The 24,725-nt window shown below is 45.1% G+C and overlaps 1 protein-coding gene across 1 annotated transcript; it reads right to left on the bottom strand.

Annotated features, from left to right (window-relative positions):
• Nucleotides 1-13,780: 13,780 nt before the first annotated feature.
• june (JunE proto-oncogene, AP-1 transcription factor subunit) lies at nucleotides 13,781-18,589 on the bottom strand. The gene is made up of 2 exons (XM_063210983.1): nucleotides 18,431-18,589; nucleotides 13,781-17,510 (listed from the first exon to the last, which is right to left on the bottom strand). Exon 2 carries the CDS (start codon nucleotides 17,341-17,343, stop codon nucleotides 16,300-16,302), a length of 1,044 nt encoding a protein of 347 aa, XP_063067053.1. The 5' UTR covers nucleotides 17,344-17,510; nucleotides 18,431-18,589; the 3' UTR covers nucleotides 13,781-16,299.
• Nucleotides 18,590-24,725: the final 6,136 nt, after the last annotated feature.

Genomic DNA, 24,725 nt, shown 5'->3' with positions numbered 1-24,725 from the left:
ACTTCCTCCCTGCATCACGGTACAGTATTATGACTCTGTGTATTGCGATTTCTCGGTTCGATACAATATTGTCACAGTCCTGCAAAACACAGTGCCTTTTTTCTGCATCAGATCAAATTATTGTTTCTTCATCAACATTGGAGTTCCTTCACAATTCCAACTGAGATAGTAGAGTATGAGTAAAGTTTCCCAAAATGTGACACAGTTACAGAGTATTCCGCTTTCAAATGAACTATTTGTCAGTATTCAGTTCTGGAATATTCCGTTCACATGTGTGCAATTGGAATATTCCCGGCACAAGGCCACATTCGGAATGAATAAGAGTGTGCGTGACAGAATTTTCCTCGCGTGTACCTGCGCTCATTGTGGGTGGACACCTGTTACACTACTTGCTTAACTGTTCAGTGTTGGTGCTCATCACCTTCATCCTTCACATTTTGAGATTGGGAAATACTGTTTATTAGCCAATCAGCATAGCCTACTTCAGAAAGGGAGTGGTGTCATTTATGTTTGCTTTAGAATTTTAATGTCAACTGGAATTGTGTGGCTTTCAGAGGTGGTTTCTTCCAAAAGTTGACTGTATGCTGCATTGTAAGTCATTTTAAGTGGACACATATTGTATTGTATTACCTGGTGTTGTGTTTGTTTGCGAAAGTCTCCCTTGGACACTGTGCCGGTGCCACCAAGGCGAGAGGCACACACCAAACACAAACAATTAATAATAAGAGTTCATATTGGAGAAATTAAATCCCACATGCAGTGTTTGGCTGCAGGCCGCAGTTGAGCCACTATCAGCGGGGCGGGGAGGCGCCCATGCCACCCATGTGCAAGATTAGGGCTCTGTGGAAGGCCAGGCTGAGTGGAGACGGGCACCACACCCTCCTTTACCTTTGTCAAGTGTAGAAAACAAATCGCCAAAGGTGTGCCAGGCGTTGGAGTATTGTACACGCATTGAGAATCATTTATTTAAATTGGTTTACTTAAGGATAGTTGGGATGTTTTCTTTATTGTGATCTTGCTGTTATTGTTTCTTTTTTGTAATGCCAGCCTTTCATAGTGAAGGGCAATGTGTGGGGGGATTTGTGGGATTACACAGTGATATGTTTTTAATCATACAGGTTTCTCAGGTTGAACGAGGTACCGGTTAAACAACTTATTGTGAAAACGTTAGTTGGAGAATAGCTGCTCTGTGTTAAGCTCCATTGAAGATTGATAAATGGGAGGTAATGTTAAGAACATCACCTTAATGCCAATTCTATTTTAGACTGGTGTGTGTGTGTGCGTGCGTGCGTGCGTGCGTGTGTGTACGTACGTGCGTGCATGTAGGTGTGTGTGTGTGTGTGTGTGTGTGTGAGAGAGAGAGAGAGAGAGAGAGAGAGAGAGAGAGAGAGAGAGAGACATAGAGAGAGAGAGAGACAGACAGACAGAGAGAGAGACAGACAGACAGAGAGAGAGACAGACAGAGACAGAGAGAGCAAGTGTGTGAACACATTTTGCTGCCAGTATTTTTTCCACAAACATCCTCATATGCAGGTGGTTATAAGTGTTAAGAAAGCCACGTCTTGATTCCTAGATGCAGTAGCCATAACCCTGCTGCTGCATGTAGTCTAGTGATGGTAAATAAATCAGGGTCATACGGACAGAGGAGGAACAGACTCGACCTTGATTTATCCTATCATTTCCTGCACAGCACAGGGATGCGTTTGATAATACTTTTCAGCTCGGCCAATCGGATTAGATCATAGATTAGAGCTACTTAGTCAGCAGCAGTGGCGAGCAGTGTAGAGCAGGCAGCTGTCCTTGTTGTTCAGCTGCACAGAGACAGCACCTTCAGATTTCATCGGTACCTCCTTATCATCATTCACAGGGCCGCTGATAGCTTTGGCTAGTCCCTGGACAAAGTAATCTATGGGCCCATCCCCAATGTAATGAGGAACCGATTACGAGTCCCCTCTCTCTTCCGGGGCCCGGGACAACTGACCCGTTTGTCCCCCCTCTGTCGGCTTATCCTAATCACACTACAAGGGCCTTGTGAGTTTTCTCACGCCTGTCGCGTTGTAGCCCGACTTAACCGCCAAAAAGGGTGTGGTCCTGTCTTCAGCTGCAGCCATTGCCCCAATTCCAGACGGTGTCTCCACCTCACCCCTAAGCTATATGGTGTTTTCTCATTTTCACTTTTACTGTTGGTAGCAGTGACACCAGCCTCATCATCACATCATATTGCTCCAGACTTGAAGATTGTGTGAATTTCACTTTCTCTGTACACCAAACCTGGGTGCAGGTTTGCAATTTCATTATGAAAGGGAACAGTTGTGTGTTAAGTCAACTGCTTCTCTTTGCAGCATGTGAATCTGTTGATGATGTCTAACCATAGAATGATTTTCCTGGCCAAGCGGCAGAGTAAGAGAAAAAAATATGTTGATGGTTCTTTTTTTATTAAAATCAAGATTGATCCACAAAACGCCAAAAGGAAACAAATAATTGTATACAGTCAGTTGCGGCCAAAGCTTTTGGCAGAGCCTCCATGTTTGTGCTCCGCAAATTGTACTGCTTCAGTTATTGTGTGTGCAACTCATTGTTTCTAGATTATTCCGTGATGCACATTATTGGAAAAATCCAATTTTGACTGAATGCTTTGCCCAGGCACAAATGAACATCATTCCAGTGGAAGCAAATCATCTGAACAGGAGAAAGACCCAGCATTACACAGCTTCATTCAAACTGAAGCACGAGAGCAGACTGCTCATAAATGGACAAAAACATTGAAATCAACGCTTTTCCTGTTTTGTTCCATTTTAAGCATGTGGAGCCGAAATCACAGTTGTAAGTAGTAGGTGTGAAATGATATAATTTACACAAGACGGAGACACTATAGACACAAGACAAAGATGGAAATTATCTGTTGTTCGCATTCTCATGGGACTGCGTCATAAAAGCACAGGAATATATCTGCAATCAGTTACACTTAATTTCACTCCTAAGATATTATAGGTGAACAATTCTGTAATAGTCTATTACATCTGAAGTAACGTATAGATCTTAAAAACAGAACCGTAAAATGGTCTTAACATGCATCATTGTATGACCACAATGCTTTCCACTTTAGTACTTGTCCACATGTGCCATATTTGCGCACACCACACATTTCTGTCAGTCTGGCCCCAAGGAGGAAGGGAAATCATTAAAAGTAAACACAATGGCTTTACTGAGAAAGACTTAATGGGTGGGGTGGTGGTGGCATGTATGGGGGACTTTTTTCACAACGCTATGGATGAGCCATGCTTTTGCTCTGGCCTACCCACTTCAGTGCTAAGTGGAGGGGAGTTTTATGCTTCTCACACTGAGGTCATTTCATGTGAAATTTAAATGTATGTTTAGTCAGTGCTTTCCCTCCATGGATAGTTGATCTTCTCAGACACTGAGTTGGACTTCAGTGGCCTGGTGTCTATTTTTTTTTCAATGAGGCATCACAGTCATGGCTATGTTTAGTGAACACTCTCATCAGATACATGAGAATGTTCTGTCTGAGGCGGACTGATATTACTGCCACGTCAATTACTATGGTCACATTCTTACTAACAGGTTAAGATCTTAGCTGTCGGGTCAAGGTGTACGTCGTTTGAATATTAAGAGTATATGTCATGATGCTTGAGCAGTTCTTCATGTATACAAGCAGTGTAATACGTGACAACAAGCAACCACAAGCTCCACAAATGATGGTGGAAGTGATTAGGTGCTAACCCATTTACCCAACCCAGCTAATTCTTTTGCGATATTTGACTCTGACCTAAAATGGGGCCAGCAGGTTGAGTTTTTATGTTCAAGGATCAGTCAGCGTCTTCATTTTTTGAGAAGGCTGAGAGTGTTTGGGATCGACAAAGACATAATGATGGCTTTTTACAGAGCATCAATTGAATCCATTATTAGATATGGCATCACAGTATAGTTTGGGAACTTATCTGTTAAATTGAAGGCCCAACTACAAACCCTCATAAAAAGAGCAGGGAAAATTATGGGCATGCCCCCTCCCACATCACTTCAGGTTTTATTTGATGAATCAGTGATGAGGCAGGGACAGACAATCGCAGAGGACCAGGAGCATATCTTGCATGGTGAATATGAACTGTTACCATCAAGTAGAAGATATAGGCTACCTAATTGCAAGACAAACTTTTCAGTGGTTCCTTGGTCTATTAGATTGCTCAATAGTAGGTAGGTGTGTATGTGTGTGTGTGTGTGGGGGGGCTGGGTCTTCCTAGTTCCATGCTGCTAAGGTTGTATACTCAGGATTATTTTTTGTGTAAATGTTCTAGGTCTATTGAATTGGGGAGTGTGTGTGTGTGTGTGTGTGTGTGTGTGTGTGGGGGGGGGGGGTTGAAAGAGTCATGGTATGATATAATTGTGTGTATATGTGCATGTTTGGATGTAGGCTACATGTTTACATGTTTTGTGGTTCAGTCCTGCATGTTAAGTGTGTTTTTTGTGTTTGTCTAATGTGTTGATATGTGTTCTGTGTAAACGCTTAGACTCTCTGTGCCCATACCAAATTTCTCTCTAGAAGAGACAATAAAGGCTCATCCTATCCTATTATTGTTTGGTTGCAGTCTAAAGAGCGCATGATGGTTGACTTTGCAGTTCTCTGTGTAGCGTACAAACAGTATAATTCAATCGTGACAAAAAGCAACCACAAGCTCCAGAAATGAATGCAAGAACTTGATAGGTGCAAACCCTTTACTCCACACAGCTAATTCCCCATGTGATTGACACATCACATTAGACTAGAAGACCTGCACTTAGCCCCTGACCTGATCACCAGGGGTCTGGGTCCACTCCACCTTTCACTTCACCTGCGAGGTCACCGTGGGTCAGGTCATGTGATCCCGGCGTTAACTAATCGCGGACAAGCGGTGTCAGCGGAGAGGGGACGCGGTAGAGGAGGAAAAGCAGAGTCCGAAACCGGAGCTGGCCCGCGGGTCCAGGGGCTATAAGAGACACATTTCCTCTTAATCAGAACCAGCGGTGACGGGTCAAGGGCGCCGTGGTCCACCTCCCTCTGTGTGGGGAGTTGAGGAGTGTACAACCACACACACACACACACACACACACACACACACACACACACACACACACACACACACACACACACACACACACACACACACACACACACACACACACACACACACTTTCTTACACACATACACTACACTACCTTGTGTGTCAGTACTTTGTTATCTGTGTAAGCTTTTGCTACTTTTGCCTGCAACCAAATCTACCTTCGGGTACAAATAAAGTTACCTTACCTTACCTTACCTTATCTTGCACGAACATGCATACACACAACACACACACACACACACACACACACACACACACACACACACACACACACACACACACACACACACACACACACACACACACACACACACACTCTCTACCGAGGACCATATATCTGCCCCTAATATCCCTCAGGACAGCCCACTAATAGGGGGCATACCATGTAAGTGGAGACGATATTGTCAAAACACTATGTGTTTATGTGTCAAGCCCATGCCGTTAAATTGTCTAGTTTTACAGCACGACGGATCTTTGCGAATCCATTTAAGACGCTCAAGTGAAACGGAGCTCAATTATGTGGCGGTGAGAAGGGGGCTTGAGCTTGAATTCCCCCATGTCGCTAAATAAATCCTTTGGAAGCCCTTGCGATCGGTTTCAGGATAACGCAATTAAGAGATGTATGCAATCCCATGTTGCTCTCAAATGTGCATGCTGTTGTGTTTGGTTTTGTTGTCCCTTGGTTATGCAAGCGGCAAAAGGGCACACGGGGTCGAATCAGTTGTTGATGAAGACGAGACAGACCTCCTTGCTCTACAGTATACCTCCCCAGCGGATGACTGGCGATGGCAGCCACGCTCGGTGGAGCATCTGTGGTTCGGTGCTTGCACATGGAGACGTAATGACATTTGCCACACAGGTCATTATGGTGATCAGAGCACCACACGAAACAACAGGGAAGGAAGGGAAGAGGCGAGGGAAAAGGGGGCTGGGGTGGCGTGGAGACGGGTGAGGTGAAGGAAGAGGCGAGGGGTAAGGGGGATGGCGTGGAGGTGGAAGTTGGGGTTGGGGGAAGGGGAGGTGGTTGGTTGGTCGGATGCTTCGCCATGCACATGCATGAATGCAAGGGATGCCCCTGCAGGGCTGATGTGGTGCAAATGTATGCAGCGCTGGCTGGTTGGAAGGCCAGGCCAGCACATGAGCGCTCTCTGTCTCTGTCTGTCTCTGTCTCCGTCCCTTCCTCTCTCTCTCTCTCTGAGCGGCCATAGTGACCTGCTTGAACCCAATCTTCACCTGCTCAGCTTCTGGTGATCATTAGATGCTACAAGGCTAAGGTAATCTCTATCAACCTTCTAGAAGCTTCTGAAGACTCCTTTCCCTCCTTCATACTAATTACTTACTGCATCGCATATGCACTAACCTGCCACTCTACTCTACTTGTACGTTGTTGCTGATGATGTCCTCATTTGGAAGTTGCTTTGGATTAATGTGTCAGCAAAATTGAATGCAGTGTAATGTCTAGTGTGGACGTGGAGTGTCATTGCATGACGCACATCAACTGCTGAACTTTGCTTGGGTTATTTTTGTTGTTCTTCTGTTAGGCCCCCTATATTTCTGGCCACTTCCTCTTAATTTGAGGTCATGAATGATTACTACTTTTTGGGAGTGGACGCACCAAGCAATACACGGGTCTAAAGTGTAGGCGCAGACGTTGACCTTGTTGGTTTTTGTCTCTTCCTCTCAATGATCTTCAAAGATCTCTCAAAGATCTTCCTCTCTTATATTCTTCCTCTTCTTCTTCTTTTCAGTTACGCAATAACAACGGATTCAAAATTAAACCCAGACAAAAATGTTGTGTAGCCAAACGGCGGCCATTGGATGAAGGGGTTTCAGTGGATAGCTTTGGAAGAGTTTTACTATGGAACTTTGGCACTTGCATTTAGAGAAAGATGGGGAAACGTGGCAAAACATTGCTCAACAACAACGTCCAAATACACAGTAAATTTTGCGGTGTTGGTTCAACACTTAAAGAGTTCATTTATGTCCAAATAAGGTCAAATCAACCGTCAAAGTGTTGAATGAACACTGCAGAATTTGCTGTGTAAAAAGCATTGCCAGAACTGTGGCCGAAATACAGCTGAGGGGTTGTGTGCGTACGTGCGTCCGTTCATTCGTGTGTGCAAGCATGCACGTGTACACACACCTGTGTGTAGTTTGTGGGTGGGGAGCAGAGAAACTCCACGTGTTGAGGTTTAGAGAGCTCGAGCGATATTATTCACAGTCCTCCTAATGTAATATAGTGTCCCGTATACTCAGCGAGGCGTGTGCTGGTGAAATAAAACACGTCGAGGATAGCCCAACAAACAACTGACCTCATGTTTGCTCAAAAAGGAGCAATGCAAGCTGCTGCCGTCCTCGTCCGTGCCTGCCCTGACCATAATGTGGCTGGGTTCAACAGTTCAGCCTTCTCACAGCTAAAGATATTTTAGGGAACCAGCCCGGCACATCACCCAAAACCCATGCTTTGTATTTTTAGAAGAAGTTAAAGGTGATGAATTATGACACAATGCTTGTACTTGTTTTTTTTTTTAGCTGCATAGACAGCGAGATGAAGTCTTCCTCAAATACACCTGTATAAATAACTAAACAATGTTTTCCTGAACCACACTGGCCATGACCCTTTTAGGAGGCTTTTTTTTTCTTTTTAGAGATTTTAAGCGTCATGAATATGGTGCAATGCTGGGTGCCTCTACTTGTGCAAACCCCTCCCCAAATATCTGCATAGACAGCACACAGAGAAGAAATCCTCCTCAAATGCACATATTTGCATATGGAGACACATCAGGCCTTCATGGGTGAAAGTAATTCAACCATGCTGTTTTCTTCTAAAAGATTAATATATAGAGAAAAATCTCTCCAAATTTACTTTTTATTGCATATACTATTTATTGTATTGTACTTTTGAAAAGAAATGACTATGAACTATGTCAACGATAGACTGAGAAAAAGCACAGTAGCTGTTTGTGTGCACTGCAGGCTGATGGTCGGGCTGGTGGTCATGTTTAATTGTTGGCACACCACTTCCGCTTGCTCATCTGCACTTCAAAGTGTCTCTCGTCGCTCAGCCAATGCATGCATGTGCATGCAGGAGAACATCGGTTGCCACGGCAATCCAGGAAGCTTTCACCTGAAATAGCTCTGTCTGTGAGTAGCAGCATGCGTTTATGTGTGTATGCGTGTGTGTGTGTGTGTGTGTGTGTGTGTGTGTGTGTGTGTGTGTGTGTGTGTGTGTGTGTTTGCCTTTGTATCTTTGTTGGATGTTGGATCTCCTTGTGCCGTGCTTAAGGACTCTCATACCGGAGGACAGAGTGGGCTGAATTCCCACAGTTGCTCTGAACACACACAGCACCCACGTACCCGCACACACACGGACAGACACACACACACACACACACACCAACATGAACAGACACAATGAAGGAGTGTGGGTGTGTCCCTACTCCCACTCACTGTGTTGCAACCATAAGACAACACACCCAGGCCCTCCCAAAGCAAACAAGAAAGAACATTGATCTCTCTCGCTTTCTCTTTCTTTCTCTCTCTCTCTCTCTCTCTCTCTCTCTCTCTCTCTCGCTTTCTCTTTCTTTCTCTCTCTCTCTCTCTCTCTCTCTCTCTCTATCACTCTGTTCTCCGTATCTTAGCCCTCACTATATTACATTGCATTGTGCTTCTGTAGTGATACACCTTTCCCTCATCTCCTCCTTTCTCTCAGAAGAGGGTATCTCCAACATTTTCCAGATTGTTCTCACAGAACAATACTCGCCCCAGAACCTCAAAACTGTGGGAAACCGAAAGCTCAGATGTTGCATCTAAAAGGTCAAATATAATATTTATATCGTGGTCTGGTTGTGTGGTGGTGGTGTACCAAGCTGGCTTGAGGTGAGCTGAAATGTGACACAGCACTACTTGTGACACATGGCTACTAAGGCGTTAGTGTGACGGTATGAGAGGTATTTCCTATTACTCAGCCAATGCCATGCCAAGACACGGAGCACATGACTGCCGCTTTTCACTTCAACATCCCCAGGAATGCCCCAATTCACTTCCTGCCGGTGCCCGGGGCTAGGGAGAGGCTAGGTGCTATACAGGGCTTACAGCGCTGCAGGGAAGTACAGTTAAATACTGTCCTTCTGAGTCACTGTTTCAGAACCATTCACTACTACCACACACATGCAGGGAAACGTATTCACGCACGCACACGCACATACACAAACGCACACACAGTCAGCCCCCCCCCCCCCCCCCCATACACACACACACAGGGGGAGAGAGGGAGAGAGGGAGGCACACTCACAGATAAAGTATTTGTTAGGACATCAATCTTTCCCTCTCTTTCCGTTTCCCATATCTGATCTGTCTTTCTCTATCACTCTCTTTCTCCCTCCCCCTCTATCTCTTTTAAAGTCATATATTCCACATGTGTATGGATGTAACCTTAGAGCATACACATCTATAAATTGCTTATAGTGAAAATCCATTCCTGTATAATATAGCATTTTCCCCCCTGGTCTTGAGTGGCAGCGTATAGTTGAAATGGACGGCCCTCATTGACCCACAATCCCTTCTTCCCTGCGCTGCGTGCGTGGGCGAGAAGAGGTGGGTGGAAACAAGGAATTAGTCATTCCCAAATGAGAGGCAGAGAGGCCGACAGAGATGGAGAGAGAGAGAGAGAGAGAGAGAGAGAGAGAGAGAGAGAGATGACAGAGACAGAGACAGAGACAGAGACAGAGAAAGAGCACATATTCGTGCATCAGGCTAATACTGTAGAGGAAGAACCGAATGGAAGAGAAGGGAGAGAGAGAGAGAGAGAAAGAGAGTAAGAAGGGGGGGGGGGCAGAGAGAGTGATGGAGACAGAAAGATACATTTCAGTTCACTGATTTTCCTCACACACCTCAACAGCCCTGCCTCTTATTTTTTCAGACCAACATGGTTACACATATTCTAAATAGTTCACATGCTTCTACAGTGACACTTGTTTCCCACAGGAAATCCTGTCTCTGACTGTCCACTCATTTCTTATATATATATGTATATATACGGTATATATAAGCCAACTGGCCAAATGCTGGTAAAAAATTCAGTTTGCCTGGTAGAAAAGACCAACTTGGTAGCCACTTTGACCCACGCTAATTTAGAGACCTGGTTATAATCAACCAAATCCAAAGTTAGATCCCTCCCAGCCCTATTGCCATAAAAGGAAGAAGTGGCCACTGTAAGTCTATTGATTGACTATTTCTCTGATAGTGAAACTAGTTTTCGTTAAAGTTATTCAACTCATTCATGTGTTGCACTCACCACCACTGATTTACCCCTTGGTTCACCCTCGCATGTGGATACTGTCTGTCTGTGTACATGTAGTCACTTTTGCTTTCACAATGAGCCCGACTATTCCATGTGCTTTACTGGAAGTCCAAGGCCTGTTGCTGGGAATAGGCTCCTAGACAGACAGACAGTGGGCGGCAGGATGTGTTTAGATTTACTGTGAAATGGTCATCGCTGTGGTACGCATCATCGCTTCACTATTACTGTATCAGTGGGAGAGTGCGGATGAATGAATGAATTAGATCGAGTCGGTTTTAAGTTGTTTTTAAAGAGGGAAATAGATACACACGGGGCTCTAAATGCACTTTTTTCATCACCAGCCAAAATTGCTACTAGATGATAATCTTACTAGCCAAACACGCACTCCCCATTGGGTCAAAGTGGCTCGTAGGTTTTATCTACCAGCCAAAATGAATTTTCACCAGCATTTGGCCATTTTGTGGGTGTTTTTTAGAGCCCTGGATATACATACAAATACGCATATGACTCTACCATATGCTGTATGTATTGTGTATATACTGTAAATACTATAAGTAACATAGGCCTATATCAGTATACAGTGTTGCCCAATGCTATCACACTATCACACGCTTGACCCAACAACAACAACAAAATGTAAATAAAGCGCCAAGGCCCCTCTCAAGGTTGGCGTCATGACGGAGCGAACACCTCAGTCCTCATGTCTTGTTAGACCGAAAGCGCTGATTCTCCCCCTCAGGAATCGAACCGACTCTCCACATCTGTTCTGTGTCTTGAGCAATCGCTGGCCTGGTAGGAGGAGGAGGAGGAGGAGGAGGAGTACAATACTGTAGGAGGACCACATTCATGCCTTGCCTGCCTCCCTCCCTCCCTCGGCTGCCGGGCAGTTTCAGTTCGCTCTGTGCCGTCAGAGCCCTGGGCTTGTCTGGTAGCGTGGCCCCTTTCCAGTGAAACGGCCAGGGACACTGACAAGAGAGTCAAACTGAGAGCCGAAATGATGAGCGTGTTTGACGTGCCATTCACACTTTGGCTGTCCTCCTCCCCTTCCTCCTCCTCCCCTTACTAACCTTCAGGGAGCACAGATAGCGCGTATAGCAGCTGTCTTCTTCAAGAGGAGATGGTTTCTGATAACTGCAGGGGGAGTTTGTGTTAAGTCAGCTGATGTCAATCTCTCAAAATGACCGAGTTGAATGGGATGAACTCAGAGGTTCTTTCGCAGACATTTTTTAGAGACCTCTGGCTATGTTTATTAAACAGAGAGATGTAATGACCACATTAAGGGCAATATTTATATGTGGTTTGTATTACTGGTTGGAAGGCGTGTAATGGCTTGTCACAATATGTAATCGTACCATATTATTTCCTATTTGTGCCAGCACATGTACTGCTGTGTATCAAAAAAGTTTTTTTTCTGAAAGGGAAGTGAATGGAATCAAATGTATCAAAATAACACTGTTACCTCAAGGTAGCACAGAAAAAAGTATTGGATGTTTTTACAAAAACAATGAATAAAATGTGAAATTTTAACGAATTGCATTTTATGTGTACATGTAGGCAGATGATGTTCCAATGACGGAAGCCAGAGGGTTACTTGGTTCAGGAACCTGTTGCTTTTATTTTTTGATAAATCAAATAGACAATGTGCATTTTCCCCAATATGTAATCTTATTTATAAACAGAACAATAAAAAAGCAAGGCAAGTCGCCCTTTAGTCAAGACTGCTGGTCTGCTGAATGTTTTCAAATCGCAGGTCAGTCATTTCACACACTTGAGTTTTCTTTTGAAATGGTCATATAAAGTCCACTGGTCTTCATTGAGCACAACACAACAGGCAGACATTTTGTTTGTTATTGTTATCACAAAGTAAACAATATTCTACTATGTCATTATCCTTTTCTTCCACTTCTGGGAATGTCTTTGGAATAAAATGGCAATCCTGCTCCGACTGCAGTTTGTTTGTGTGTGTGTGTGTGTGTGTGTGTGTGTGTGTGTGTGTGTGTGTGTGTGTGTGTGTGTGTGTGCATTCTTTGTAAACACTGCACAGTTCGCCATTTCATTTGAATAAATGCTCAGATCCATGTGCTTAAAAACAGATCTTGTTGTCAGGCCTGTCCTACCTGCTCCACGATTAGCTTAGCTTCATAAAAAACCCTGCTCCCCATCTCTCCTAAAAAACACGCACACACACGCACACATGCACACGCGCGCGCGCACACACACACACACACACACACACACACACACACACACACACACACACACACACACACACACACACACACACACACACACACACACACACACACACACACACACACACACACACGCAACAGATTTTCTGACATTACACGGCAGTGACTCCACTCCTCCTCCTCTGATCCAGTATCAACCCAGGGACTCCGCTGAAGAAAAAGTAACTTAGTCCTTATGTGCATGGCATTATTCTAACCTGACCCAGCCCAGCCCAGAACTTAAAATAAATTATACCATACCAACACAACTACAACACAGAAATAAAAAATGTCAGCAGAGAAATGTAGGCCTATGTACAGTATGCATGTGTGTGGTAAACAAAACATATAAAAACAAATCAAATCAACTAATAATACACAATACAATACTGTCAAACCTCAGAGGTGTAGCAATGAGGTTTAGGGTTGTAGTCCATCTATCATATAGGAGTTATCTGGGGTGGGATTTGGGGACCAAATTTGCTGAAAGCACATGTACTGTATGTGGACAAAAGCAAAGGCAGCCCTCTGGTGCAATGCAATAAATAGTGTAGTCTTGTTAGAGCAAACATAGCACACTGGAGCACACTTACGCAGATTTGTCTCTCAAAAAATGAAAACTTCAGGATCAAAAAAAAGTACAAAAATATAACAGCTTTTTGGCATTTAAAGCCTCTTTCAAGTTTTTAAAAATAAATATTTCCTTGACACTCAAAAGTTGTACTATAACAATTTTTCATGAGATCACTGCAGATTGATAAGAATATGTATATAGATATATAAACAGTTGATCTACACCTCTGTATTATATATGTGAAAGGCATAAGTAGCAATTCAGTGCAGAACGATGTCATGAAAAGACTTCTGATCAGATTATTGAAGCCAACAGTAATCTGAAAAAAGCAAGCTCTGTCTTTGCACAAAGTTTGACTGGTATGCACCAATTGTCAGCAAGGTAGCTAATGTTTGATCTAACACACTGCCAAGGATATCAAGAGGGATAATCTGATTTTAGTTTCATAAAGACAATCTTTTCTTTTATTTTTTTAGGAATCCACAAAAATACCAAGTAGTTTTCAGAAGGAGTGGGTTGTATACATGAGTATACATTTCATGTGAGAGATTGATGATAAATATCAGACATCATTTAATGTTATGATTTATGTGCAATATAAAGTCCAAAATAGTGTCAATAAGACACTGGTATTTCCACCTGTACAGTTCCTTTACATAAACAACATAAATAGTATAGATAATTTTTGCATAAATAAATTGCTTCTGAAAAAATCTTACAAAAAACAAACAATGCAAAAACAAAATCAAACCAAAGGGGAAAAATACTATTACTTGAAAAGCCCTTTTCTATTTTTTTTCCAACTGGCTTTCGTGTTGTAACCAAAAAAATGAGATTTGTAAAATAAATTCTCCCTTTCTGTATCTCAGCATTTTGTCCTCTCAGCACAAAAAAAATCTAAATATAAAATAAAATAAAATAAACTAGTGTGGCTTACGGTGGCAGTCCAACACGCTGTTGCTTGTAGTTAATACATGCTGTCCAGGTAAAACGCATGGTATTAACGTGTTATTAAAGGTGTACGAGGAAATACAGTGCAAAAGGTCTTTGTCTTGGAATGCAGATTCAATGTTGCTCAGGCTCAACCAAAAGCAGTCATAAGTACCATCGATAGTGCTCTGGTGTTGCTCATTTATAAAGTCCAGGCCGTACGCATTTTTTTGTTGTTTAAATGTTTTTTTCTCTTTCTCTCATTTCAAAACTACTCTAAATCTCAAAATAAACAGAATCATTTCATACACATTTAAAAAGTTGAAAGTTTGACTTTTTGTTTTAAAAAAGTCGTGTTTTTTTCCTCAATATTCACAAATTGCACAATAGTAAAACAAACATACTAACAATATGCTCCACTGGGTTCTTGAGACTTGATGACTTCGACAAAAATAGAGGAATCTGCACTGATATCTACACCACAACACAGCCAACTAACTCAGTTAATGTGGGTATACACTGTGACCAAGTTCTAAAGAGCTTCCGTTTCCAAAAGTCTTCAGTCATACGTAGGTGCATTGTCGTCTCCATGTAGTCCCCCACACATGCTTCTATTCACCTAACTGCTGGTCACTTTGAAATGTCGTAAAAGTTGACCTCACAACTCTAGTGCATATCATTTCAAATGTAATTAAGCACACGTTTACCCAATCAATTGTATAGCTGACAAAAAAATAAACTAAATATGAAAAAACAAAACTCGAGTTGAAACGAAGAACAAATAAAACAGAAATCGTCATACCAGGCATAGCCCCCCTCTGAATTGGGGTGAGCAAGTCTCCAAAGGGTCCTAAGGGGGTACGGTTTTTTTTCATTATTTGTATGACTGTATGCGAGGAATCCCCATTCTGAGTCAACTCCATGTCCCCACAGTGAATCCACCATGTTTGAATAAGCCGCGTCACTCCAGAGATACAGGCTGCTCTGTGTGTGTGTGTGTGTGTGTGTGTGTGTGTGTGTGTGTGTCAGGCTAACGTAATCCTCAAGGCTGCTAAAGGGAATGTGGGACAATTCTCTCTCTCCCTCTCTCTCTCCTTCTCTCTCTCTCTCTCTCTCTCTCTCTCTCCCTCTCTCGCCGATGCCACTGTGGCTCCAGCTAGCCTGAACGAGTGCAAAGTGCCATACAATAAAGCACAGTCCTCACTCTTATCTCAGAGGAGTGCTTGTCTGTGTGTGTGTGTGTGTGTGTGTGTGTGTGCGTGCGTGCGTGTCTATGTGTGTGCGTGTGTGTGTGTGTGTGTGTGTGTGTGTGTGTGCGTGCGTGCGTGTCTATGTGTGTGCGTGCGTGCGTGCGTGCGTGCGTGCGTGTGTGTGTGTGTGTGTGTGTGTGTGTGTGTGTGCCCATCTCTGTGTGTGCAAGTCTGTGTTGTATGGAGCATTTCCCTTTGGACCATCCCATCTGACTCGGATGGCATTCTCGCAGTGCTCCTGACTTTTCACAAAAAAATATGTTTTCTGTTGTCAATGATTCTCCTGTCAGAAGTCAAGAAAATGTCCTGAAATGTTCTTCAGTTGGATCTCTGTCCCCCAACCGCACCTCTCTCTCTCTCTCTCTGGCTCAGTCTCTACCTCTCACTCTCCCTAATCGCCTGAGAGAGGTAAGAGGGGTTTCCCCTTCACCCCTCTCTTGCACCTCTTCAGAGTCTCACCTCAGCTACCATCTCTAATCACTGTTTACTCTGTCATTTCTCCACAGCCAGTGACTCAAACAGTGACAGCGGAACAAAACTGAGAGAAAAGAGAAAGAGTGAGCGCGCACCGCATGTAGAGTGACAGAGAGAGAGAGAGAGAGTAAGATAATGAGAGAGAGTGAGAGAGAGACAGAGAGAGAGGGAGAGAGAGAGTAAGATAATGAGAGAGAGTGAGAGAGAGACAGAGAGAGAGGGAGAGAGAGAGAGAGAGAGAGAGAGAATGATAATGAGAGAGAGCCAGAGAGGGAGTGTGACAGCCAATGATATCGAGAGAGAGAGAGAGCGAGAGTGAGGGTGAGGGTGAGCGAGAGAGGGGAGAACAGAGCGAGAAAACCTTGTCTCCATTGTGTTGGTTTTTTGTGAGTAAGTGTGTAAGTGTGTGTTGTCAGTGTTTCAGCAGCTGGTGCTCTCCCTGCTCTCGGCGGCCATGCTGGCCGAGCTGACGGCGATCTGGCAGCCGTTGGTGACGTGATTCATGACCTTCTGCTTGAGCTGGGCCACCTGCTCGCGCAGGACGCTGGCCGTGGAGGCCAGGTCCGAGTTCTGGGTCTTCAGCACCTTGACCTTCTCCTCCAGCCGTGAGATGCGCTCCAGCTTCCGCCGCCGGCACTTGGAGGCGGCGATGCGGTTGCGCAGCTTCTTGCGCTCGGCCTTGATGCGCTCCTGCGTCTCCAGGTCGATGGGCGAGAGCGAGGGCGGCGAGCTGGTGGGGTCGGCGCCCGGCGGGTGCGGCACCTCGGGCACCGTCTGCGGCGCGTCCATGCCGCCCCGGCCGTGCGGGTGGTGGTGCGGGTGGTGGCCGCCGCCGCCGGGGGCCTGACCGCTGTGTCCAGGGCCACCGTGGCCCCCTACTGATGTGTAGGGGATCTGCTGGCCGTGGTATGAAGACGAGACGGTCAGGGCGTTGGGGTTGTAGCTGCTGAGGTTGGTGTAGATGGGCATTTCCCCTCCGGCCATGAGGTTCCTCTGGTAGGAGCCCTGGGGGGACATGGGCGCCCCGACCAGCTGGTTCTGCTTGTGCAGCTCGGCCAGGGCCTTGACGAAGCCGTCGGCGAAGCCTTCCTGCTCGTTGGTGGCCTGGTTACGGTACATGAAGGGGTTGCCCGAGTTGGGCCCTTGGCCCTGGTTGGTGTGGATGATGAGCTGCTCCAGTTCCTGCTGCGTCATGAGAGCAGGGTTTGGGCCGCCGCTGCTGTTGATGCCCAGGCTGTTGGGGTTGATGTTGCCGTTGGTGCCCGGCTGGCCCTGGAGCAGCTTGAGGCCCGAGGAGCTGCCCACGGCGCCGCCGGGGAAGTGGTGGGCAGCCGCCACCGCCATGTTCTTCTTGCTCATCATCTTGTGGGCCTGGTAGCGCTCATATGCATCTGGCATTTGCCCAAAGTTAGGCACATTTGGCGTGTCATCGTGATAGAAGGGTGTTTCCATTTTACCCGTCATTGACACAGTAATGGCAAATCCTCATAATCTGATTAGGCAGGTATCAGAGACTGTTGTTGTTCCACATGGGCATTGTGTGTGTGTGTGCGGGTATGAGAGAGAGAGCGTGCCAAGAGGAGTTATTGACAACAAAGTTTTTCAAGGGGGAGGGTCTTGATCTCAGATACCTGTTAAAAAAATCAAACACGCATTACGATTGGCACACAACACAGCATGGTTACATCAGTCCTGCCTTCTCACTATTACTGTAAGTCAGATTCAGTGTAGAAGCAAACGTTGTTCTGTCCCAACTTTAAAAGCACTCACGACTGAAAGCTTGAATCACATAATGTAGATATGCCCTACTCGACCTTGAGCTCTTTCGAATATGTCGCCAGCTTTCACGCTAATTCTAGGTATTTCTAAACATTTTCTAACGCGAAAAGCGGACTTCCCAGATATTATCTTCGGTTACTGTAAACGACAACCCACACAGACTTCAATACACTGACTGTCAACAAGAGAGAATGCCACAAAACATATCATAACCTCATAACCTATCAAGCATTTGTAAAAGTTAGTCTCTTCAATTATTTGACACACCACATTCCCCGCGCCTTCGCAGGCTGTGGATCCGAAACACGACCCGATACGCACCAATCATTTCATCGGTTATCTTTTAGAAGAGGCAGAATCATTCGGTAAGACTTGATAAGTCACAGTGTGCTATATACAAGCTGTGTTTCAAAGTGTCCAAATAGCTTGAAAGGTATGAAGCACAACCATACGAAATCCGTTAAGGCTACGTGACAGGAAAACCCAGGCAGTCTACTACGATAAATAGTTTCTATCACCAGTGCTTGAGAAATAACCTTCCCATGAAAAAATCCAGTGACTCAGTGGTCCCCGATGTCTGATTAGTCAGAGCGCGGAATTGTGACATAAAATACGGGCAGCTACATTACCCACGCACTGCGCGAGCCGGCTTTGCGCGCCGTCCGCGAATGATGTCTTGAAATATGAGGTACAATTTCTGTGGTATTAATACAGCAATGTGAGTAAAATCCCGTGTGAGCAGTGGCAGAATAGTCTCGAAGCTATACCATACCTATGGCAGTGTTAAAATCCCTTGTTCGTTGCTGGTGATGAGTAGTCTTCATAGGCTATATGACCATCTAGGCTCAGACAGGCAAAACGCGTCTGTTCACCTCACTTGCTTTTCCTCGTCTGCCTGCTATGTCGCTCGCTGACAGTTCAACTGTGGGACTTTCTGCTTGGCTGATCACTAATAACACACGCCCTTCTCTCCAGTTCCTGAAACTAGTCTACATCGATGTCACATTCTCTGACGCCTCCTCTGCTTCACTAAAAGGATTTATTTTATTGGCCATTTGCAGGCTGGCAGCCGACACGCACTGTTATTGTAAATTGCGTTGCTGCCTTACAAAACACCGGCATGTAAGCAATGTTAAAACTTTCTTGGTTGTAGTGCCCTCGTGCGACGCCGGGCCACGGTCCTCTTCGATGGTGTGAAACCGAAAGCACATTAAACCAATTGCCTACAAGTCGTGTGTTGAATCACGCAAGCACCCCGTGGATCATATAATGTAATAACGCATTTAATGTGCGTTTATAGTTTATGGACGGAAATAAAACATTATGTTAATGTAAAGCATGTAGCCTAAAGCGTAGAGATGGAATTGTTTTTTTTTTTTTTACAGGAGCAGAAAATTAACGTAGCCTATTTTGCGCACTTGTACCAAATTCTAATTTCTGTTTGTATTCTCCAAGACACTATTATCAACAGGTGACTGTTAAAAAAATGCAAACGAAAAAATTGTAACACATCTTGGTTGCAAAAGTGGCCACTTTCTTGCGTCAATACTATGGGAATTAAACAAGACATCTCTCTATCAAGTCAAGTCAAGTCAAGTCAGCTTTTATTGTCTCTTATTATGCACAGGTCATAGGCTACAAGAAAATTGAAATTAAGTCTCTTTCTCTATAGGCTACCATGAAGGACATAGACACAGGACTGACATTTACAGACTGATATAACACTGATGTACCAATAACAGTAAAGTGATGTAGGCCATATACTGACCATTTAACATTGGGGAGTGACAGTGATGGACCAGTGATAAACCAGTAACAATAAGTGATAAGAGTAATACATGACAATTAACATTTAACATTTAACATATAGGGGAAGGAATAGAAGACATAATAATAACAATAGCCTAATAACAATAATAGTTAAATACAAAAAGTCAAGGCTATGCTGTACTACTACACACAGTGAATATAGGCTACTGTAATGCATTTATATACTCTCATTTATATAGTCTTTCTCTCCCCCCCCCTCTCTCTGTCTCTTTGTCTGTCTCACTGTGTGTGTGTGTGTGTGTGTGTGTGTGTGTGTGTGTGTGTGTGTGTGTGTGTGTGTGTGTGTGTGTGTGAGAGAGAGAGAGAGAGAGACAGAGAGAGAGATAGACATCAAGAGAGTGTTTGCATGTGTGTGTTGTATTTGTGTATTTGAGCAAGAGCGAAAGGCTCTGATCTGTGGTGTGTATTTTGTGAACTGGGTCTCATCCCTGTAGGAGCTGTCAGGAAGAGGCCGTGTGCGCTAGGCAGGCATGGCCTAATATACGTACTGAGGGTTGAGGACAGTGTCAACGCCCACAGCTACAACACACATGCCCTCTGCTCTGCTCTGCTCTGGCTCCGCCGAGCTGGGCACACAAGAGTCTGCTCTCTCTCTCTCTCTTGCTCTCTCGCTCTCTCTCTCTGCTCTCTCTCTACCCCCCGCTCGCTCTCCTCCAGTCTGTATTAGTTAGCTGCTCTGAAGGTGATTTGCTTCAGGTTATTATTCCACCCCTCCCCACATACGCGCACACCCCACACCTCCCCTCGCTCAGCCCAACCCCCGACCAACCTCCACCTTATCCACCCAACCTTGCAACCTCCAACCCACCCACCATCACCGCCGCTATTCTGGCCCAAAGGACCCCCTCCACCACCACACCCCACACGCACCCCCCACCCCCCCCACACATGGCTGAATTTATAATGCTAATTTATATCTGTGTCTGTGTGTTTACGTGCCCATGCGCATGTGTGTTTGTGTGTTTCTGTGCTCCTGTGTGTCTTTAATTCCTTCAAGGTCAATCAAGACGCCCGGAGTGTTTTCTGTCTTCGGATGATCAAGCTGTGGAGCCAAAGTGCTTCTTCTTCCTCCGCGTTTACCAGCAAGCACACCTCTGTTTTGCTGTGTTTTCCCTGAGACGAGCAGCAGTTCAGAGAGAGAGAGAGAGAGAGAGAGAGAGAGAGAGAGAGAGAGAGAGAGAGAGAGAGAGAGCATCACAAAGCAGAGGCAGGTAGTGGACATCAGGATTAAAGGCACCCCCTCCCATCCCCTCTCTGCCCTACCTCCCAAAAAGAATGAAAAAAACCCACAACACCCTTGACTGACCTCTTTTTGTGCAGACAAATGCTAAATCAAGCTGATATATATTTGTGGTGTGTGTTTGTTGGAGCCAAAAGCAGTTCCTAGCCAAGAGCACTCATCTAGTTTGTGTGCCGTGCACGTTTTTGATGCTTCTGTAATAAAATCCAATGATTTGAAATAGAAAGAGTTTGAATTTGAAAGGCAGTGCAATATTTTTTTCCAAAGATTTTATTTTTTATTGATGTAATAAATTAAGTTACCATGGACAATTAAGTCTGTCTCCTCGTATAAATAGGGCAATTTTGTAAAATATCTTTTGCGCAGTATTTCAAAGGGCAAGGGAGGTTTGTATTTTTCCCATTTGACAACTTTTCAAGGAAGCCGATGAAAATAATCCCACAGTCTGCACCCTCACATCTGAATGCCCTGCGAGGTCTGAGAGGACACAATATTCAGTATATTCTGCTACCAACCACATACTGCCAGTAACACTTTATTTTGCATTTTCTTGTTAATGTGTCTACATGTATCAACATGTAATATTATGTACACTGTACATACATAACCCTAACCATAATGTACAGTGCCAGTAGCCAGTACTAAATGCTAATACTTGTATAACAGGCAGTTAGCTACTTACTTTACATATGTAAACATATGTAATTAATGTAACATGAACCTTAAAGTATAACCCTATGCCTCTAAAATACAGTACATCTGAAAATCATAAAATCCTGCTATTTCTTATCCTTTTTCTTTTTCTGCAAAGAAATCAGAGGAGAGTTCTATTCACACAGGCCTATGTAACACCACAAGAAAGGCTTGCGTGTGTGACAGGTTAATGAGGCAATGGCTGATTAATTAGGAGTTCCTCTAGTTATGATGGACTCCTGGTGTTCTCCGCTGCTGGCTGAATGCGATCTGCCATTGTGCAGCGCGCTGCGCCGTCCATTAGCAGAACTCTTTTTTGCTCCACTACAGCTAGGAGCTGCTTGTGTGTGTGTGTGTGTGTGTGTGTGTGTGTGTGTGTGTGTGTGTGTGTGTGTGTGTGTGTGTGTGTGTGTGTGTGTGTGTGTGTGTGTGTGTGTGTGTGTGTGTGTGTGTGTGTGCGCGTCCGTATGTGTGTGTGTGTGTGTGTGTGTGAGGGAGAGAGTGAGAGAGAGAGAGAGTGCTGAGTCTCTTGTCCTCCTCCGCTGTGTATTCAGGGGCCATATGACAGGAGCCAGGGAACGAGTGCGAGGGGAGGTAAAAACAAACTCTCTCACATAACTCTATTGTCAAACATCATAAGACTGCTGTGGCAAAAAAGTGAGCTGACAGCTTTTACTTTGAACTGGGTCTCCCTGCCTTTACAAAGCTTTTCAACAGCAGAAATAGCAGTAGGCTAGTTCAGGAACATCACAATGGACAATGCTGTCCATTCCAATGCCAGTCAAAAAAGACAACTCGTTTTGTTTCAGCTGATGGCCTTGTTCAAAGAGCTCCTGCAGTTTTTCTGATTTTTCTTCCCTGGTAAGTAAGACCAAAGACTTATGCCTGTTCAGTTCTCCTAATGCACCCAACCGAGGGAAAAGGCTTCTGTCCGCGTTCACATAATTATGTCATCAAGTGTTAAGTAATTACTTTCTGTTTTGTCAGACGTGTCACCTGTGCCAGTCTTACGTAGCAGACTTGTTTTGACGGACAGCTATGGCTAGCCAGCAGGACACGCTAAGTGCTAACTGGTGGAAAAAAGTGCTCCAGTTAAAAAAAACAAAAAAACTTCATTATGCCCCTCCACGCCTTTCTTCCATGTCCAACGAGACAACATAAATAATAATAGAAACAGGAAGACTAACATTCCCTGTATCCAATCCTGCCCACACCCCCACCTGTTTTCCCCTGCTTTGCAATGGCCGCCCCTTTCCACGAGAGTCGACGGGAGTTTTGTTTATTTAGCGGTTGGGTAGCTACAGATATTAGTGGAATAAATTACCGAATTCAGGACGAGTGCCTTTGAACAAACAGGCCCATGAGGTAGTGTCTGAGAGCGTAGAATAAACATTTATTTGCGTAGAGGAGAGGCTGGGATGGTGCCAGAGCCTCGGGGGTGTGGAGGCACGGAGGGAGGCTCCGGTCAAGCTGGGCTGGGCTGGGCTGGGCTGGGCTGGGCCAAGCCGGACCGAGATGGGCTGAGCCGAGCCTGATTACGGCAGCAGTGATGCCCGCCATCCGCTCCGCTGCCACCAGTGGTGGATGGTTTCCAGCCTCCACCCTCGCCTGCAGCTTCAAGGGAGTTATCTGTTTTATTGCACTGTATTTTGTTGGCCCTGTTTAAGTCATTAGGTACAGTTTCACAAAGCACATACTGTATGTAACATGCAGCATCATGTATTTCTGCTCTTCTTAGGGTTGGGTTAGGTATATACAGTGTAAGTACATGTGTTACCCTTTTTTGTGCGCTCCCTCCAAGCCAACATTAGTCTACTGTTTTCAAGGTTCTTCTCTTCTTTTCACAGCAATCATGATATCTTCCAAACATTCTAGAGATGGCCACACACAGACACAGACACAGACAGACAGACAGACAGACAGACAGACAGACAGACACACACACACACACACACACACACACACACACACACACACACACACACACACACACACACACACACACACACACACACACACACACACACACACAGGGCCGCTGACGGCTTTGGCGGGGCCCAGGACAAAGTCATCTGAAAGGGCCCTCCCACCCAATACATTCTATGTAATGAGGACCCAATTATGGGCCCCCTATTTAACAGGGCCCGAGACAACTGAACCCTTTGTCCCCCATTGTCCTTGCACATACAGTACATACACACACACACACACACACACACACACACACACACACACACACACACACACACACACACACACACACACACACACACACACACACACACACACGCACAGATACACACATTCTTACAAACCGAAGTGTGCACAAGTGTCAATGCGTACACGCACACATGCCTGCACTCACGCATGCACTCACGCACGCACCGCACGTCGACAGACACTCCATCCAGGCATCTTCACTCCATTTCATCAGTCAGGCCTCCAGTCATTAGCCATCTAACCACAGCCAGTCTTATTCCCACTCCAAGCAGCTCTTACCCCTCAGCCCCTATACAATATGCTCCTCTCATAGCCTCCCAGAGCAGACATTCTCTTTCTCCGAGACCAGAGGACTTGAGTGTCCAGCTCTCGATGTCCCCTTTCCAGCCCCGGAGCCAACCAGCAGACCACAGCTCAGCATCCCCCATCTGGAGCCTGTCTACAGCCATTACACTGTGGCCTCCTTGATGTCCGCTGAGGGAGGGAGTGATGTTCCCAGAGACATACTATACACACACAGTACAATGCAGGGCAAGCTAAGCAGAGGCGGAGGCAAAGCACACAGGGTTTTCAATATGGCAGGCCGCTGTGCTGCACAGTGTCAGCACAGCACCCTGCGGTGTCATCACTTGGAGAGAAGGACCGACACTATGGATGTTAAATTGAACTCTCTTAGTGTTGAACCAAACACTGCAAACTTTACTGTATGTGTCAGTAGAGTATATAGCCTAGGCGAAAGCCGACTTTTGACTTTGAGTTCCGAATTAAAATTAAAATTCAAGTTTTGCTTTATTAGCATGACTGTTACGATAGTGTTGCAAAAGTATACAAATAACAAGACAAAAGTGAGAATCGTGTTATCTTAACCAATCAGTAACGGACTCCGCGGGTGAGTTCTGCGTCACCACTCTCAACTGTTTGCTGATTGGCTAAACAGAGAGCCAACCAAGCCAGGAGGCTTTCACCAGACTATGTGCAGAGCCAAAATCTTTGGGTGGAAGTACACCATCGCTAGGCTAGGTATACAGCACCTGTACCATCAAGTGGCATGCAGGGCCCAAGTTTGAATTCAGTCTGAGTCATC

This window comes from Engraulis encrasicolus, chromosome 11, assembly GCF_034702125.1.
Source record: "Engraulis encrasicolus isolate BLACKSEA-1 chromosome 11, IST_EnEncr_1.0, whole genome shotgun sequence".
Taxonomy (NCBI): domain Eukaryota; kingdom Metazoa; phylum Chordata; class Actinopteri; order Clupeiformes; family Engraulidae; genus Engraulis; species Engraulis encrasicolus.
Note: the sequence above shows the minus strand (reverse complement) of the source record. Positions and strands in the feature narration are given on the sequence as shown.

Excerpts from the sequence above, each read along its gene's own strand:
- june (XM_063210983.1), bottom strand. The coding sequence starts at position 17,343 with ATGACGGGTAAAATGGAAACACCCTTCTATCACGATGACACGCCAAAT.